This window comes from Meles meles, chromosome 1, assembly GCF_922984935.1.
Source record: "Meles meles chromosome 1, mMelMel3.1 paternal haplotype, whole genome shotgun sequence".
Classification (NCBI taxonomy): domain Eukaryota; kingdom Metazoa; phylum Chordata; class Mammalia; order Carnivora; family Mustelidae; genus Meles; species Meles meles.
The window spans coordinates 118269569-118287420 of NC_060066.1; the positions used below are offsets into that span (position 1 = coordinate 118269569).

Here is a 17852-nt window from a genome sequence, read left to right on the forward strand (position 1 = left end):
AAAAATCAATTGAATGATTTCTAAGGAAATCACATGCGATGTATCCCATTGGTGATTTATAGGATATATCTTTTAACTGCTTCAGGTAGCCATACAAAGTGATCAGTTGCTATTATTTTGTGTTCTCTGATGAAGTATGTCCAATGCATTGATTTTTGACATCCATATTTAAAGGAATTGTTCCTTCTACTAGTAGTGTTGAGTGTTCCTGAAAAGACTGTTGGTCATACGTGCAAAAATTTTCTTTTAATAATATTTTGAAATATCAGTTCCATTTCCTTAAATATTGAACAAAATGAGGGGCACCTGGGTGGCTCAGTGGGTTAAGCCTCTGCATTTGGCTCAGGTCATGGTCTCAGGGTCTTGGGATTGAGCCCTGCATCAGGCTCTCTGCTCAGCAGGGAGCCTGCTTCCCCCCACCTCTCTGCCTGTCTCTCTACCTACTTATGATCTTTCTCTCTCTCTCTGTCAAATAAATAAATAAAGTCCTTAAAAAAAAATAAATATTGAACAAAATGATAGCCTAGGACTTTGGTTTGGAATCCAGTTTTGCCCCTCAGTCAGAAACATTCTTGCATGATTTATCCTCATTATTTGAAATTCACTGTAACTCATTTCACGTTGTAACTCATTTGTATCAATTTCTGTAAGGATATTTAGGGCAGAAATATAAAAGTTCTTGAATAATCTGAAGTTGTTGAATTTTTGTGTGTGCGTTTGTAGAAAATTACGGAAAACTGTCAATGGTGATGGGAGCCGAGAAAATGGAAATAACTCCTCTGATAAAGTCAGAGGAGTAGAAACTTTGGAGTCTATTCCCTTTATTGGCGGTTTTTGGGAGACTCTCTTTGGGAACAGGTGAGAAAGTGTCACACTGGAATGTTTATTTGATTTTATGTTCACATCAGTGTTAACCTAGGATGTAATCTAAGTAGGAGAACACAGTGTAAGCATATTATAATTGTGGTGTGAGCGTTAAGGGTTCTAGAAAGATTTGCTCCCTCATTATGTCTCCACTGTCTGTCAGGTTCCCTATAAGTCCAGGATTCTACCATAAAAATTTCATTCTATTTAATCTTTAATGACATTTTAGATCACAAGTTTACAGAAATATAAATACTTAGAAAGGGTAAATATTTCAAACCATATTGGCTGACATCTTGAGGGGAAAAAAGAATTTTAAAAAGATCAGGTTTTTCAGTGTGAAAGTTGATACCTCTTTAGAAATGGGATGCAGGAAGCTGGTGTTGAATGGGCTGTAGGTCAGAAAGGGAAATGGATCCAAGACAAATTCTATCTCCTTCACGATTTTACAATGTCATGACAACACTTGTATGACTTGAAGAAATACTTATTTGGTCATCTGTTAATGATTAGGACTCAAAAATAAAATGCTCTTGCCCCTCCTTTTTTGAAGATGAGGTACATGTTTCGCCCTCCTTTCCAAAAGTAAAGTGTTCCTGTGAAGCCTTTCGCAGGCTGAAATGGAATAAAGCAAAGAAGCAATTACCATGAATTTATATGGTAGAGTTTTGGAGCCTTCTCAGACCCAAACAATAGCTTCTCTTAGGCTTTTCTGATACCTTAGGTTGCATCTTGCTAAAGGATGCCTGAAAGAAGTGGAGACAAAGCACAGATGCTCCCAGATGTAGTTCAAAGCCATGGTGACTGGATGCTGAGAGGCTGAGTGTAGCTCCCAGGCAGGAGCTCCAAGGGGCCACCCATGCAGCAGCATGGGCTTCTGTCACAACTTGCTGCAAAACAAGTGCTGTTTGCTAGTTGCACTTTGCACCTTCTCTTGTGAAAGCAAAAATCCTCTTCAGAGTTCTTCTGGTTAGCCAACACCGGTCCTAATGTGGGTCTCTCAGAAAAGCAAATTTTTGATTTCCTTTTGCGAACTTTTGAACGGTGGGGGATGCCTATATATATTCACATACTTTTCTCAAGATAGGTTATACTCTTTAGTCGGTGTTCTTTGTGCTGAACGTTGTGTGCCCTACTGGGCATCCCTGTTTTTTGATGATTTTACTCTCTAATCAGGAAGATAAGAGGATGATGCAATCAAAGCAATGTAAAAATATCTTAAGTGGTTACCTGCTGACTAAAGGCCATGCTATTCAGCAGACAGAGTGATTATTTAGGCAGCAGGAGTCATGGAGTCAAGAATTACTGGTCTTTGAGGGACAGGAGAGGGAAGACATTTCTTTGGGTGACATAAACAGATGATGTGAGGTAGGCATTGGCACCCTGTCTGAGAGGGTGAAGGGAAGACTGAACCCACTTCCTTGCAAAACAGAAAAGAAGAGGCTTACTCTCAAAATTAACTGTGGTGCCTCTTTGGAGACTAGAGATACCTCTATTCTGGCTTCCTACACCCTTAGGCAAGCCAGAAGCCTGAAAAATGGGGTTTCTGAATTTTCTTGATTTCCAGAATAATACACAATTGACCCTTGAGTGCAGGGGGTAGGGGTGCCTGTTGACTGGAAGCCTTAGTAATAGTATGTGAATAGTTGATAAACACACATTTTGTGTGTTATATGTGTGATATACCGTATTCTTACAATAAAGTGAGCTAGAGGGAAAGGAATGTGATTGAGAAAATCATCAGGAAGAGGAAATACATCTATAACGCTATATGGTATTTTTTGAAAAGATCCATGAATAAGGCGAACCTGCAGTTCAAACCCATGTTGTTCAAGGATCAACTTGAATTCTTCAAATGCAAATGATTTCATGAAAGATACTACTTTCAGAAAACAAGCTAGTAATCTTTTTTTTTCTTTTTTAAAATTAGGAGTAAAAGAGTAAAACTAATCAGTAACAAAGGGACTGAAACGGACAATGACTCAAGTTGTCTGCATCCTATCATTAAGAAGAGACAGTGTCGACCAGAGATTAAAATGTGGCAAACAAGAGAGAAAGCAAAATTTTCAGATGGAGAGAAGTGCCACAGGGTAAGAGTTAGATGATTATGTATAAACATATATTTATATATAACAAAATCTTTCCTTTCCTGTGTAAAATTTGGCCATTCTTAGACTCTGCTAGAGATGTCAAGTAGATACTAATAGGTTTGTGTAATTTGTCTTAACAAATAAGTGAAGTGTGAAACCGCAGGACACAAAAAGGATAATAACACACGAGGACTGTAGTTTATTCTTTTAATTTCTGGAACGAGAGCGTGTTATTTCATCGGCTGCTGACCCAGCCTCAGCAGTGGGCTGGGAGGTTTCATCAACAGATCCATGGAGAGGCCCCTGGCTGTATTGCAGAGATGCAGTGATGATATGAGAGGGGTTTGGGAGACTATTTTCTAGGTGTAGCCAAAATGGTCTAGCTCTGAAACTACCCTTCCATTGCGTCGTCTTGAAATATGTTCTCATTTGTTAGACGGTGGCATGTAGTCATTACAAAAATAGCTGATATTCTTGAGCCATTACTGCAACTAGGCACTATCCTGAGTGCTTTATACATAGTAAGTCAGCTCATTGTTCTCACAGCTCTGTGAGATAGGTGCTTTTATTACCGTCACTGTTCAGACAAGGAAATGGAGCCTCAGGTTAGTGACTTGCCTCCAGTTACACACTAGTGAGGAGAAGAGCCATGCCCCAGACACAAGCCTTGTGTCTGTCCTCTCCGTAATATGTCCATGAGCCTGTTTAGTTCCAAGAGATTCACTATTTTTCTTTACTGAGACCGGAGTAATACATAGGCTTGTTCACTTTTGGCTTACTTTCTCATTTCTTTCTTTTTACGTGCTTTTTTTGTTTTCGCGTGTGCGGCTTACTGGAGTATTTTAGGCTGTCCCTTGAGAAGAAATTGCTGTTCTCTTTGTAGGAGGCTTTCAGGCGACTGGGGAACGGGATTTCGGATGATCTGTCCAGTGAGGAGGACGGTGAAGCCCAGACACAGATGATGATGCTACGTAGGAGTGTGGAAGGGGCCTCAAGTGACAACGGCTGTGAAGTGAAGAACAGAAAATCCATACTTACCAGGCACCTCAACACTCAGGTAATTTTGAGTTTGTAAAAGTATTGGCATCGACCCCCAGATCACTGAATAGTCGCAAGATGTCGGACATGTTTTCTTTTTGTTGGTTGGCTTCATTTTTGTCAGGTAAAGAAAAGCACTCCCAAGTGGTGTCACGCGGCTCGGGATTCGGATAGTCTGGCAGAATCAGAATTTGAATCGGCAGCCTTCAGTCAGGTAAGGTAGCCTTCTGACAGGTCACTGTTCCAGGCCTGGTCCCCACTGTCATAACTTTATCCATTGCTTTTTTTTTAATTGGTTGTCCTAAACGAGTGCTTCTGTCTGCCTGGCCTCCCCCCGCCACCGCCTGTCTATCTACCTGTCTGGCAGCTTTCCTGTGGCCGTTCACCCCCAAAAAGCAAAGGAGCTGTTTCACTTTAACTCTAATCTCAAAAGCATCCTAGATGAGTATCATCTAGGATCAGTAAGGGCTTGCTCAGTCCCCAGAGAACAAGAAGGCTCCCTTACATTGACTTGGAATGTGGGCCTTATTCTCAAGCCTCATTCCTGTCTTCCACTGCTTAGAGGTGGGAGCAGCAAATCTCACTATGCAGCTCATGGGCGTATTTTCCATTTGGAAGGTTACCATTCAGAGGTGAGTGGGGTAGATGGTGGGAGTGTGAGTTTTGCTTCGATTGACAAGGCTGTCTGGGTTATGGAAAATCTTGCATATTTATGTTTGTCCTGCAGGAGAGCTGCACTGTGCACCCTTTTTTCAGTCTGTCCTTTCCATGTTTGGCTGGGTCCCTGGGATGTGACTAGATCTGCAGTCATGCTCACGTTATTTAGAGTAGGGGACACTTTGGGTATGTCTGTAGGCTTGGCCACACCCATACCCAGGGTAGACCCTCGGGATATGCATGTAGAGGTCACTGTCATCCCAGGGAACGTGAGTGGAACCATCTCATGACTGGGCAAAAACTTCTCAGAGGGTGTCCTTTTAAAGTCCTGCTTGTTAGAGAGTCATTGGAGTTCGACGTTGACATATTAAAATGTATTATTTTTATGTGAAGCCTTGTGGGGGTCAACTTAAGAAAGTTTGCCAGCCATCACCACAGATAACTTGACTTTTATTTCAGATAAATGATTACTTTTAAAATTGAATGGAAAAAAAAATAGTTTTGGTTTTGTTTTCCTTGAAAGGGCTCGAGGTCGGGTATGAGTGGTGGCTCCCGAAGCCTCCACATGTCGAGAAGAGACTCAGAGAGCACCCGCCATGACTCAGAGACTGAGGATATGCTATGGGACGACCTGCTGCATGGCCCAGAGTGTCGATCGTCTGTCACCAGTGACAGTGAGGGGGCCCATGTGAATACCCTTCACTCAGGGACCAAACGTGACCCCAAAGAAGATGTTTTTCAGCAGGTCTGTAAAGGTGATGGTAATAATAGGTAATACTCACTGTACTTTTAGGCCAGGAACCGTATTAACCCATCGACTTTACCATAGTCGTATACAGTAGATACTATTATTATCTCTAATTTAGAGATGAGGAAATTGAGTATAGTCCGTAAGTGAAGATGTTGGTATTAGAACTAGGGGTGGGGGGAGTACTCTGAAGTTGCCCTAAGTTTTTCTTCATAATACTTTTTCTCATGATTTTCCTTACAATGATCCTTAGTGTTCATTTTATGTGAGCGGGTTTGTTTGGTCCATCAACCTCATATTTTCGCAGACATCACCGTGTTATATACGAATTACTAAGAATTGGCATTGCTTGCTTCTCTAATAATGTATAAACCAAGTGATGCTTTTAATTTTAGGTTTTATATTAATATCACAAAATCAGATAGTCTGAAATTAGAAATTCCTTAGGAGGTATTTGAACCTTCCAATCAATGTAGGAATTCTCAAGTGGTACTAATAGTTACCACTTCTTGGGGCTATTATGATAGATCTAACGAGGTAATAGGAAGGCGCTTAGCACAATGTCTGGCAAAGAGTGAGCACCTGATAAATGTTAGCATTGTTATTAGTATCCCCATCAGATGATCAATGGCCTCTGCTTAAATACTTCTAGAGCCAGAGTGATTGTTACTTCATGAGAGAGCTTTTTCCACTGCTGGATAGATTGAATGGTTGAAAGTGGTTCTCAAATCAGCATTCCAGATGTTTGGGGAAATGTCATCATTTCTTCTGCTTTGGTTGTTGTCCTTTAGGCTATATATTTCCACAGTGATTTATAAATACTGGGTGGTGGATATTCATTTGTTGAATTAGTGAATTTTCTTGACTCTAGGATACCATTGACTTAGGTTACACATTTTCATGAAAAAAGTCTCGCTTCATTAGATGTATACAATTCTTAAAGACTAACCAGAAACAACATACACTTTTTCATTAAAGCTTTAAGCCTTTTTTCTTTCAATTTTGCCATCAAAGCTTGAATCTAAAGATTCTTTACATTTCGTCTGATGATTCATCTACATTACACTGGCCCTAGGAGTAACATAATTAGTAATATAGTAACCATTACATAGCATCCTGATGATCTTGATGTCCTTTGCACTTTTGGGATTTTCAGTATAATTTTAAGGCATATGTAAGGTAACATGAAACTCACCATATCAAAAGGAATTCATCATTTCCCAGTTCCCCTATCTACCCTGTTCTTTTATTCCCCATATTTCTGAATGCTACCACTAACCACCAAAGGCAGAAACCTGGGAAACCCCACCTTCTCCAGCATGTTTCTAATCGGTCCTCATATCCTCTTAACTCCACTGAATAATATCTCTCTGTCTACTTGTGTGTCCCCTGCTCGGGGCTGTCTGGATCATTAACAGCTTATGTGGGATCGCTCCTTGTCTGCTCTTCCGTACTGCAGCGACGATCATGTCATTCCCCTGAAAATCCTTTAACTGCTATTTCCCCCATTGGGGTTACTTGCTTCCGTTTCTTTATTCGCTCCAATACAGTCTTATCTCTGATCATTCCTCCCCCAGCTCTCACGTGCTCTCCTTTACCGCAGTTGAACTTCTTTCAGGGCCGAACCGTTCCCCATGTGCCTCTGGCTTATTTGCCTAGAACGCACTTCTCTCTGATACTGTTCCTTCAGCTCACTCCTTTTTCTTTTTCAGGTCTTGACTTAAATGATCCTTCCTTAGGAAGCCTTTCTCATTTGCTCCTGAAGCCCTCTTTCCTTCCCTTGTCATGCCGCGCAGTAACTTTATTTAATTATGTCTCCCATCAGTCTGTAATCTCCTTGATGTCAAGGACAGTGTCTTTCTTGTTCTTCATTGCATCTGGGGCGCATGTTACGTAGTTGGCGCTTCATACATTTTTTTTGGCATCACCAATGAATAAATCAGTACATGCTCATCAGCATTGTACTGAGCATTGTAGAAGAAAGAGAAGAAATACACCATGTGATCCTTTTTTTTTTTTTTTTTTTTAGAAATTTATATTTTAGCTTGAGGACAAGATGATTATAGGGGAAATAAGTAGAGGACATTAGAAAAGTAGCATATAATTACGTGCTAATTTGTCTGATACAGACTCCAAGGGTCTTTAATTTCAGGGAAGGGCAGAATAGTAAGACTTGTGCCAATGAGCTGACCATGGCAAAATGGGACTTGAGTTGGTACTTGAAGAATAAAAACTTACATAGCAGAAGGAAATGGCACTTTTTTTTTTTTTTTTAAATCTTGAGCTTTCTCCTCGAGTTTTCTATGCTTTTCCATGTCCTGATTAGGCCAGAGAAAGGCTTAACTCCTCAGTCATTCATGTAACATATAAGACTTATAATCTTACAGCTTCCCTTACCTAACTTCCTGCTGTCTCCGGTACAGTCACTCTGCTCTAGAAATAACTTTTCTCCTTAGCATGCCATGAGTAAACCAAGCTTAGGCTCACTTCCAGACCTTTAAATGGGGAAGCCACCTCGAAGACGATGGCATTCTACTTCCCATCATCACAGAAGATATTTAGTCTCACTCCAGGTCAGAAATTGGCTTATTGAAGAAAAAGGGACCAGAGATGAGCATCACGGAGGGGGCTATGGGCATGATGAGCTCTGGGAAGGAGAGAATGGAATGATGAGGTCCAACACTGGTGAATATGGCCTGAGAACTGAACAGTGGGGAGAAAAATCCAACAGAGGAAAGAAAGAAGGGTGGATGGAAAGAGTTTTTTCTTTTTTTCTTTTAGAACCACTTATTCTGGCTTCAGAACTCAAGTCCTGCCTCTGATCGAGTTAGTGCAATAATCTGGGAAGGGAATGAGTGCAAAAAGATGGATATGTCTGTGTTGGAAATAAGTGGCATCATCATGAGCAGGGTAAGATTTCATGAGTTTTTCAACCCTTTCAGAAAACCTGTTTAATGATCAGCTATTTCATAGGCTCTATTCAGTGACCAAAGTACTGGCTCTGCTTTTGAAACACAAATATATATTTTTTTCATATTGTAGTTAGAATCTTTACTTGGGTCTATTTTTGGATCTGTTACAGTGTTCTCTGTGAACATAATCATTATTCAGGTATACTTCTGCAAATATTCTTTATCTCATTTAAGCCTGATTTTTAATGAAATCAAAGAGTGATAAATCATCTTTATTTGTACTTCTTTTGGCTATAAAACAGGTAGTTTTTAAGAATCTAAGTAGTACTTGGTAAATACTGCTTTGTAACTCCATTTACCTGTGTAATAATGTTGGACATTTTAAATTAATTCCCAGGTGAATGCATATCAGCAAGGAGTAGGTTATCAGATGCTGGGAAATGTCGTCACCATTGGATTAGCATTTTTTCCTTTTTTACATCGACTTTTCCGTGACAAGAGCATTGACCAGCTAAAGTCCATTTCAGCTGAGGAGATCATGACTCTTTTTTGTGGGGCACCACCTGTTACACCTATCATTATTTTGTCTATGATTAATTTTTTTGAACGATTGTGTCTTACTTGGATTTTTTTTTTCATGATGTGTGTGGCAGAGAGAACGTATAAACAGGTCAGTGGAGAATTAAGTAAAATTTCTTGCCTCTGCTTTTGTGTATAATATTTCATTGAGTTGATTTTGTTTTCTTGATTTGTTCTCTCTCCAAAAGTTAATGTGGGCAATGAAGGATTGATGAATGGGCATTTGGTATTTGTGGGTTTAACAATCATGATATCGGTTATTCACAAATGACATGTTGTAATCTGGCATTTCGCTGAGCTCATGTGTAGGAGTAAGTGGCTTAGGCAGGGACTCAGCCTGGCTGACTGCTTAGCACCTGTACCTCAGTGTGCCTCTGTGCTCGTTTGCCCATGACATGTGTAGTTATCCTCAAAGTCAAAATGTTTCTGTGAAAAACGATCAAGTGAGAAATAGATTTGTTGAATTTCTATAAGAATTTGGAATTGAGGACTTGATATATTGGTGTTATGTGCAAAAAAACATGATTGAAATTAAATATCCATGAATGGAAATTTAATTTGGGACTAAACCAGAATTCTGTAAACATTTGTGTTTGTGAAGCTGGGGATTCACAAAGGTCTGCCAAGAATATTCCTTGAAAATGTCAGGAGTGTACCATGTTACGGAGACACAGATTACAATGGAATGTGGTTTGGAAGCAACAGGGTCATGAGCTATTGATGATCTAAGTGATCAATTTCATCCTTTATTATTTTTTACATATGGGGAATATTGCTTACAATTATATAAATATGTACCCAGAGACACATTTGTACCTTTTACTTTATGATTTTTTTAAACCCCTTCTAGAGATTTTTATTTGCAAAACTCTTCAGCCATATTACCTCTGCCAGGAAAGCTAGGAAATACGAAATACCTCATTTCAGACTTAAAAAAGTGGAGAACATTAAGATATGGTTATCACTGCGTTCCTTTCTAAAGGTGAGTTTCATCTGACTAACCATAGAGTGTATGCAAGAACATGCAGGGAGACCGCTCACTGAAATTGCCGGCCGCAGATCGTCAGTGGGCGGTGGAGTTAGTCGTGTGTACTGGGCGGATTGTATCAGTGGCTGACAGACCTGCCGGACACCAAGCTGGAAGGGATCTGTCTGCTGCGCTGCTAGAATTAACTAAATAAGAGCTTAGAAAGGGAAAAGGCAAAATAAATTCCTAGGGCAGGATCAAAAATTGAAAATTGCATCTTTTTCTGACTTTTTGGAAAATATTCCAGCTGAAAATACATCAGTGAATCACTCACACTCTTAATTTGGAAAAGCAATGAATTTCAGTGCTTCAAGTGAAACATGTCCAAAATGTGTTAAAATCCTATGCCAGAAACTTCTTATAAACATTTATTCTCACATTCATGTAGTAAAATTCAGAATGTGAATGGCGCGAGAGCCATTGCTGCCTCTAACTGTATTCCTAACCTATGTGTCTCACTCCACAGAGGCGGGGTCCGCAGCGTTCAGTTGATGTGGTTGTATCTTCGGTCTTCTTGCTGACACTTTCAATTGCTTTCATTTGCTGTGCCCAGGTAAGAGTTTTATATTTGTTTTAATGAAGAACAGAAATTCTAATAAGATTCACTGTCTATTCTAGATGTGTGTGTGTGTGTGTGTGTGTGTGTGTGATGAAAATTTGTTTCTCAAGAACAAGGCACCAGCATGGTTGTGTTGAAATATCTATTTTTTTTAATGTATCTAAATTTCTTTTGCTATTTTGAATCCTTGTTAATTTTCCTTACTTTTTTCATTTTATTTATTTTTTCAGTGTAACAGTATTCATTCTTTTTGCACAACACCCAGTGCTCCATGCAAAACGTGCCCTCCCCATTACCCACCACCTGTTCCCCCAACCTCCCACCCCTGACCCTTCAAAACCCTCAGGTTGCCCCAACCTCCCACCCCTGACCCTTCAAAACCCTCAGATTGTTTTTCAGAGTACATAGTCTCTTATGGTTCGCCTCCCCTCCCCAATGTCCATAGCCCGCTCCCCCTCTCCCAATCCCACCTCCCCCCAGCAACCCCCAGTTTGTTTTGTGAGATTAAGAGTCATTTATGGTTTGTCTCCCTCCCAGAAAGTAATTCTGAGTGCTTTAAGACTCTAACATCACTCTAATTTTAGTTGGCAATTTTTGATTGGTGATAAAACTGTCATGCCATGAGGGTTACAGAATAGTGATTTTTCTGACTCCATCTTTCCTTCCACATGTTTATTAGTTGTTACTCTATGGTTGACCTTTCCTTTGTTTCTTCTTCATTGCCTGCCTGCCTGCCTGCCTTCCTTCCTTCCATTATGGACTTATACATTCTAATTTTTATCAAATAGATTGTAATCTATTACTGTATTTCCTTTGATGACTAAATTGTCCCAGATTTGGCCAGTGGGAGACCCTTGAAGCTCCCTCCTGTATCCTTTCAATAGGTCCTTGTATCTTTTTTTGGGGTGTGGAGGTGGACCTCTCTGCTTTCTTCATTATAAGAAGTTACAGGCTTTGCTTGTATTGTTCCGTTTATTGAGTTTTAACTTAATTCTACTGTGGTCAGAGAACATATTCTGAATGTTTTCACTCCTTTGAAATTTGTAGAGGCTTGCTTTATTATCTGACATAGGTTCAGTTTTATTACCTCCCCATCAGCACTTTGAAAGAACTTGTGTTCTGTTGTTCGGGTGAGCAGCATTCTCTCTATGTAAATTAGTCCATGTTTATTTGTTGTGTTACCTGCATCTCCAACGTCCTTAATCATGTTTTTGGTCTTCTTAATTCTGTCAGCCATTGCCAGAGGTGTGTTCAAGTCTACTGTGATGGTGAATTTCTCTTTTTTCCCTTTATATCTGTCAATTTTCACTTTGTATATTTTCAAGCTGGCTTTTATGACCTTCATAATTATTCTTTTTCTCATCCCATGGTGCATTTAGTTATCTTGTCTCTTTAGTCTTCTTTAACCTGGAAAAGTGTCAGACTGTTCTTTATCTTTCATGATCTTAGATCTCTGAATCTAATGTTTCTTAACTTAAAGTCTACTCTCTTTGATATTAACTACACCAGCTGTCTTGGTTAGTTTTTGCATGTTATCTTTTTTCTTTTTTTTTTTTTTTAAAGATTTATTTATTTGACAGATAGAGATTACAAGTAGGCAAGTAGGCAGAAAGGCAGGCAGAGAGAGAGAGAGGAGGAAGCAGGCTCCCAGCCAAGCAGAGAGCCCGATGCGGGGCTCGATCCCAGGACCCTGGGATCATGACCTGAGCCGAAGGCAGAGGCTTTAACCCGCTGAGCCACCCAGGCGCCCCTGCATGTTATCTTTGACCACCCTTTCATTTATTTTGTCTTCATATTTGAGTCATGTTTCCTGTAATCAATATATCCTTTATCTTTTTTCTTTTTTCTTTTTGTTTTGGTTGCTTATGTCTTAATCCAGCTTCACAGTCTTAGTGTTTTGGATTGTCTAGCTCATTACTTAATGTTATTACCATGTATAAAATACTATTTAGTTCTTATTTGGTCTACTTATTTAATTTTTCTTTTTCTTTCCTTTCTTGCCATCTTTTATTAATCTAATATTTTATAGCATTCCATTTAATCCTCTCTGTTAACTTGTTGTATGTTCTTTTACTACTACTGACATCAGAGATTACAACGTACATCCTTAGTTTATTATAGTCTAATAAATTATTAATTTCTGCTCACTTGATAATGCTAGGACCTTAGAATACTTTATCTCATTTACCCATTCACCCATTAGTAGTGTCCTTCATTTAAATTTTACATATATTTTAAGCCCACAAGATTATTATTTTTTGTAGTCCATTATTCATTTATATTTACCTACATATTTACCCCTTTCATTAGTTCTTGCATTTCTGTTTTTTTCTGGGATTATTTTCCTCCTGTTTGAATAACTGGCTTGGTGATGAATTCTGTTTTTGTTTGTTTGAAAATGTCTTTTATCACTTTGATGTTTAAAGGATGTTCTTGCTGAGAATACATTTCTAGGTTGCCAGTTGCTTTCAGTACCTTTAAGATTCTGTTGTCTTCTGATTTCCATGTTTTATCCTGAGAAGTTAGCTGTTAGTCTTATTGCTGCGCTTTTGAAAGTAATGTCCTTTTTCTCTGGATTTTTTAAAAAATTACTTATTTTTAAATTAACATATAATGTATTATTAGCCCCAGGTGTACAGGTCTGTGAATCGCCAAGTTTACACACTTCATAGCACATATCTTCCCCAATGTCCATAACCCCACCATCTCCCTACCCTCCTCCCCTGGCATCTCTGGCTGGTTTTAAGAGTTTTTCTTTGTGTCTGGTTTTATAGCCATTTGGCTATGGTTTGTCTATTATCTATTGCATAAACCAACCACCCTGGTGAAGAGGAGGGTCTAGTTGCTATAGTTGTTACTTTCATCCCCTGGTTACAGGCAGGGGTGAACACTTGACCCAGACTAAGCTAAGTGTATCCCTCTTTTGAAAACTAGAATTGAAAAGCTGAGATGTCAGTGGTGGACTTTGGAGAAGGAAGGTCTGTAGGGGGTCAGTGGGGCCAGTAGGGTGCTCTGATAAGCTGGAGCAAGTCAAAGTCAGGGGTGCAGTAAACGAGGTTCTTGCAAGGCAACAGAATTAACTAAGAGGAGTGGTGATGAGAGCCCAAAGGCCCTCGAGGAAGAGAGATGGAGAAGGGAGCTGCTCTGGGACCTCCTGGCTTTCCGAAGGCCAGCATTTGGTTTCCGTGAGGGTTCTCTGTATATTTTTCAATCAGTCCCATTTTACCTTGGGCTGACTTGAGTAAATTTTGAAACAACCAAAGACTTACAGGAAACGACACACAACAGGCATTTGCTAACTGGTAGCTTCTGCTGCTGCTCTTGTTATTCATGTCCTCAAATGGAGTAAAGAATTGATCCTCATGATTTTCCAGTCATACCAATAGGATGGGCCACGTGTTTTAGGAAGCCCTACTAGTCAGATAAATGCAAATTTAATACTTTGAAAAATGGTCACCATATAACCAGGAGTGGGCATACTAGTGGTTAAAAGGCTGGAAATGTGTTTGTCTTACTTCACTTGTTGTATGTTTTCCTCCTTTGTTACTTCCAGACTTTTGCTGTCTTTCATGCAAAGGAAAAAAATCAGGGAACTTAAAGAAATAGATAGTGATTAGTTAAGAAGATAATGCTTTATATGAGTATTAAAACTCTTCTGCTTTGAGTATAAAATATTGGTAACTTCTAAATTTTTTTAAGTTGCTAGAGTAAAGGAGGGGAACCATAGATTTGGAGACAAATGAAAAACTTAACTTTTTTTGGTCTTTTGTATAGGTTCTCCAAGGGCATAAAACTTTCCTGAATGATGCTTATAATTGGGAATTTTTGATCTGGGAAACAGCTTTACTACTTTTCTTGCTGCGTCTTGCTTCACTGGGGTCTGAAACCAATAAGAAATACAGCAATGTTTCAATATTACTTACTGAGCAGGTATTGGTTGGTCCTTGTTGACTTGGTGCTGTGGTTAGAGATGGCGGAATAAAATCTGTGCGGAAGATTCAGGGTTGAGTTAAGATTGAGCACTTTCTAGCTGTGTGAACTTACAAGTCACTCTGCTACTATGTAAGTGTTTCCTCCTCGTGAAATGAGGATAATAATCTACTCCACCTGTTCCCAGAATTGTAAGAATTAAAAATATTGAAAGTATTTTGTATATTATAAAGCTATCTTTATTGGTGGTAAATGGAGCTTGTTTTTAATGGCATATTCCAAATCAAATATTAGATCTTTATAGTACTTGTCATTTAAGCATGTTTAATAAGCTTCTTGAATTTCTTCTCTATCAGCTGTAGAATACATTCAGTGTTTGGAAAATGCTTGCTCTTTAGTATGTGCCTGGATTTTAAGACTGGGGAATGTTTCTTATAAATACAGAGTAGTATAAAGGGGTTTTGTTTGTTTAATTTTGATTTCATGTTTATCCATAAGTTATAAAGAAAAACATTTGGTATCATTAGATTTTCTTTTTTTGCCTTAGAATTATAGTGGGGAATATTTCCTAGCAGAGAAAAGATAAGGAAATATAGCAAGTGAAAAGCAGCAGCTATCTTCTTTCATCTCATTTGTGTTTCCCAAGGATGTTAGTTTATGTGGGAGACACCAAAAAGAGTAAGACAGAGCTTTTGAACTGAAGGAATTCATATGTTAATTGTTGTTATAATTAGTATTACACTTTTTGTCTATATGTGTGTGTATATATATATATATATATATATATATATATATATATATATATATATTTATATATATATATTTTTTTACTCCACTAAATAGCTTTTCTTTGCCAGATGTGACTGACTGGGGTGGGGTGTAGGGCATGTGACATATGTATTCTGTAGAAATAACTGCAGGAATTTCAAAATGTATTTTATTTGAATATATTACTCTCAAATCTGCCAGACTTAATGCGGTATGTATATATCTTTTTCTATCTTTTTCTGTGCCATTTGCCTTAATATCTCCTTTTTCCCTTAGATTAATTTATATCTTAAGATGGAGAAAAAGCCGAATAAGAAAGAACAGCTTACTCTAGTAAATAATGTATTAAAGCTGTCTACCAAGTTATTGAAAGTAAGTAATATCCCGTGATACACTTTTACTAGTACTTAAATCAATGCTTTACTTACTGGAGGAGACCGTAGGAACAGGTAGATGTCAGGCTGTGTACCTTCAAAATACCAACTTGATAGTTGGGGTTAATGACTACATAGAAAAAATTTCTCATCTCATTACCCAGGCTCAGGTGATTGCTGACATCTGTCATTTTTCAAATGAACATTTCTTAAAAATCACAAATAACATACCACACAAACCCACATTTAATTACGTTGCTAGTGGAGAAGTAGATGAGAGTCCATTAGAGGTTTTTTGAATGCAGCTATTGAACATGAAGGAAAGATGGCCTGATGCAGTCATCCCCATCCAAAACCTAAAACACAGCCCAGAAATCAGTGGTGGCCATCGAGAGGCCATGGATCTCATCTCCGTTCTTTCATGTTTTTGTAGGAGTTGGACACACCATTTAGACTCTATGGACTGACAATGAATCCCTTAATCTACAATATCACACGAGTTGTTATCCTTTCTGCTGTCTCAGGTGTTATAAGTGATCTTCTGGGATTTAATATAAGAGTAAGTGAGACCAGTACTCTGTAGCATCTGCTTAGTCTTAAAAATGACCAAATATTATAATCCTTGCTTTTCACCCTGTGTGTGTGTGTGTGTGTGTGTGTGAGAGAGAGAGAGAGAGAGAGAGAGATTGGAATAAGAACTCTTGAGGTAAAATAGACATTTTTTTTTTTTTTTTTAAAGATTTTTTATTTACTTATTTGACAGAGAGAGATCACAAGTAGGCAGAGAGGCAAGCAGAGAGAGTGAGAGGGAAGCAGGTTCCCTGCTGAGCAGAGAGCCCTATGCGGGACTCGATCCCAGGACCCTGAGATCATGACCTGAGCCGAAGGCAGCGGCTTAAACCACTGAGCCACCCAGGCGCCCCTAAAATAGACATTTTGATGGTGGTGCACAGGCTTCTTAGCTTAGGTTTCCTCATTTGACACAAGTAAAATAGACTGTGCTCTTGAATATAACACAGAGTCAAGTTTGAATCTCATGTCAGTCTAATAGCATGGGCTGTGGGATGGCTGTCCTCTCATCTAGGGATGTACACAGTGGCAGAACGAATGAAAACCCAAGACCCATGAACTGCAGTGTGTCATTTTTGACCCTGGGAATTGTTCATGTTTCTCTCTGGTGTTCTGTGGTTGCTATTGTTCTTCTTATGTAAAGGGTTCTTGGTTCATTATCAGGTTAAGTGGACTTGTAAACCCCAACTGTTGGTCTTCAAACTAACCAATTTTGGTGATTTTCTTTTCTTAGCTGTGGAAAATTAAGTCATAAGCTGAGCCATGTGCCTGGACTCTCCCCTTGCTGGCATCAGTACTGGCCCATTAAGGAAAGAGAGGACTTGCAGAAACCATGAGACACCTACCTGCTTGTTCACACACAGAGGTGCCCTCTGCTCTGCCTAATCTTACGAATGGTGTTTTCAGAGGAACAAATCCTTTTCCAGCGTGGCGCTGGAAAAATTGTATTTTCATGGTTTTCAAACATTATGAATAGTCAGATCGTGCATTATGGTAAGAAGGACAACTTTCTAAGTTAGGAAATTGATTTTGGGCATTTCAGAGCTGTGACACTTATATTGACTGCAAGTAGTCTTTTGGGTTACTCTGGTAGATGTCCGACGCATGCAAAAAATATCTTCTCTTGGAAATGGCAAATTCAGTACTTTTCTATACAATTGGAGATTTCTTTTCTCTAACGAAGAGATATCAAATTTAAACTATTTTAGGTTGAACCCAAATAAAGAATTTTCTTGGAGAATTTCAGTTTCTAGGCTTTTTTGTTGCTGTTGCAGAAAAAAAATAACCTTTTAACCTGTGAGTTTCTGTTAACTGTGGAGAAAACTTTAATTCACTTACAGTTTTGAAGTTAATCCCAATAACTGCATAGTTTTTGGGGAAAGAGACATGAATATAATATGCCATGTAATTCAGCCAGAGTTGTGTTAAGTGTATGTGTACTCATTCATGTCCGTCATACAACATGGTTTCCACATAAATTCTCTGAGCTATTGCCTATCGCAGTGCTAATAAGTAAGGCATGGATAGTTCGTTGTACGACTCAAGATACCAAACCCTTGGTTTAGTTTCAGGTCCTTAGTGTGTATACTCAGCCAAGTTATGCTTTTGATGATTTGGGTTCTCTCATCATCATTCCCTGTTACACACACATGCATATACATATGTTAATAAAAACTCTCGTAGCCTACATACAATTCTTGCTCTTTAAGCTCTCTCCTTCAAAGAATCTCTTTTTT

General features: G+C 38.9%; 1 protein-coding gene across 5 annotated transcripts in view; it reads left to right on the forward strand.

Moving 5' to 3' along the window:
• Positions 1-17356, forward strand: part of PHTF1 (putative homeodomain transcription factor 1) — a 43182-nt gene extending 25826 nt beyond the window's left edge. For all 5 annotated transcript variants that reach the window (XM_046027215.1, XM_046027224.1, XM_046027231.1 and 2 more), the window contains 13 exons: positions 724-858; positions 2795-2954; positions 3838-4011; positions 4117-4206; positions 5173-5394; positions 8179-8307; positions 8707-8979; positions 9739-9870; positions 10382-10468; positions 14249-14404; positions 15449-15544; positions 15980-16105; positions 16850-17356. In XM_046027215.1, coding sequence (XP_045883171.1) covers positions 724-858; positions 2795-2954; positions 3838-4011; positions 4117-4206; positions 5173-5394; positions 8179-8307; positions 8707-8979; positions 9739-9870; positions 10382-10468; positions 14249-14404; positions 15449-15544; positions 15980-16105; positions 16850-16870 — 1801 coding nt within the window. In that variant the 3' untranslated portion in view covers positions 16871-17356. The remainder of the gene's footprint in view (positions 1-723; positions 859-2794; positions 2955-3837; positions 4012-4116; positions 4207-5172; positions 5395-8178; positions 8308-8706; positions 8980-9738; positions 9871-10381; positions 10469-14248; positions 14405-15448; positions 15545-15979; positions 16106-16849) is intronic.
• Positions 17357-17852: the final 496 nt, after the last annotated feature.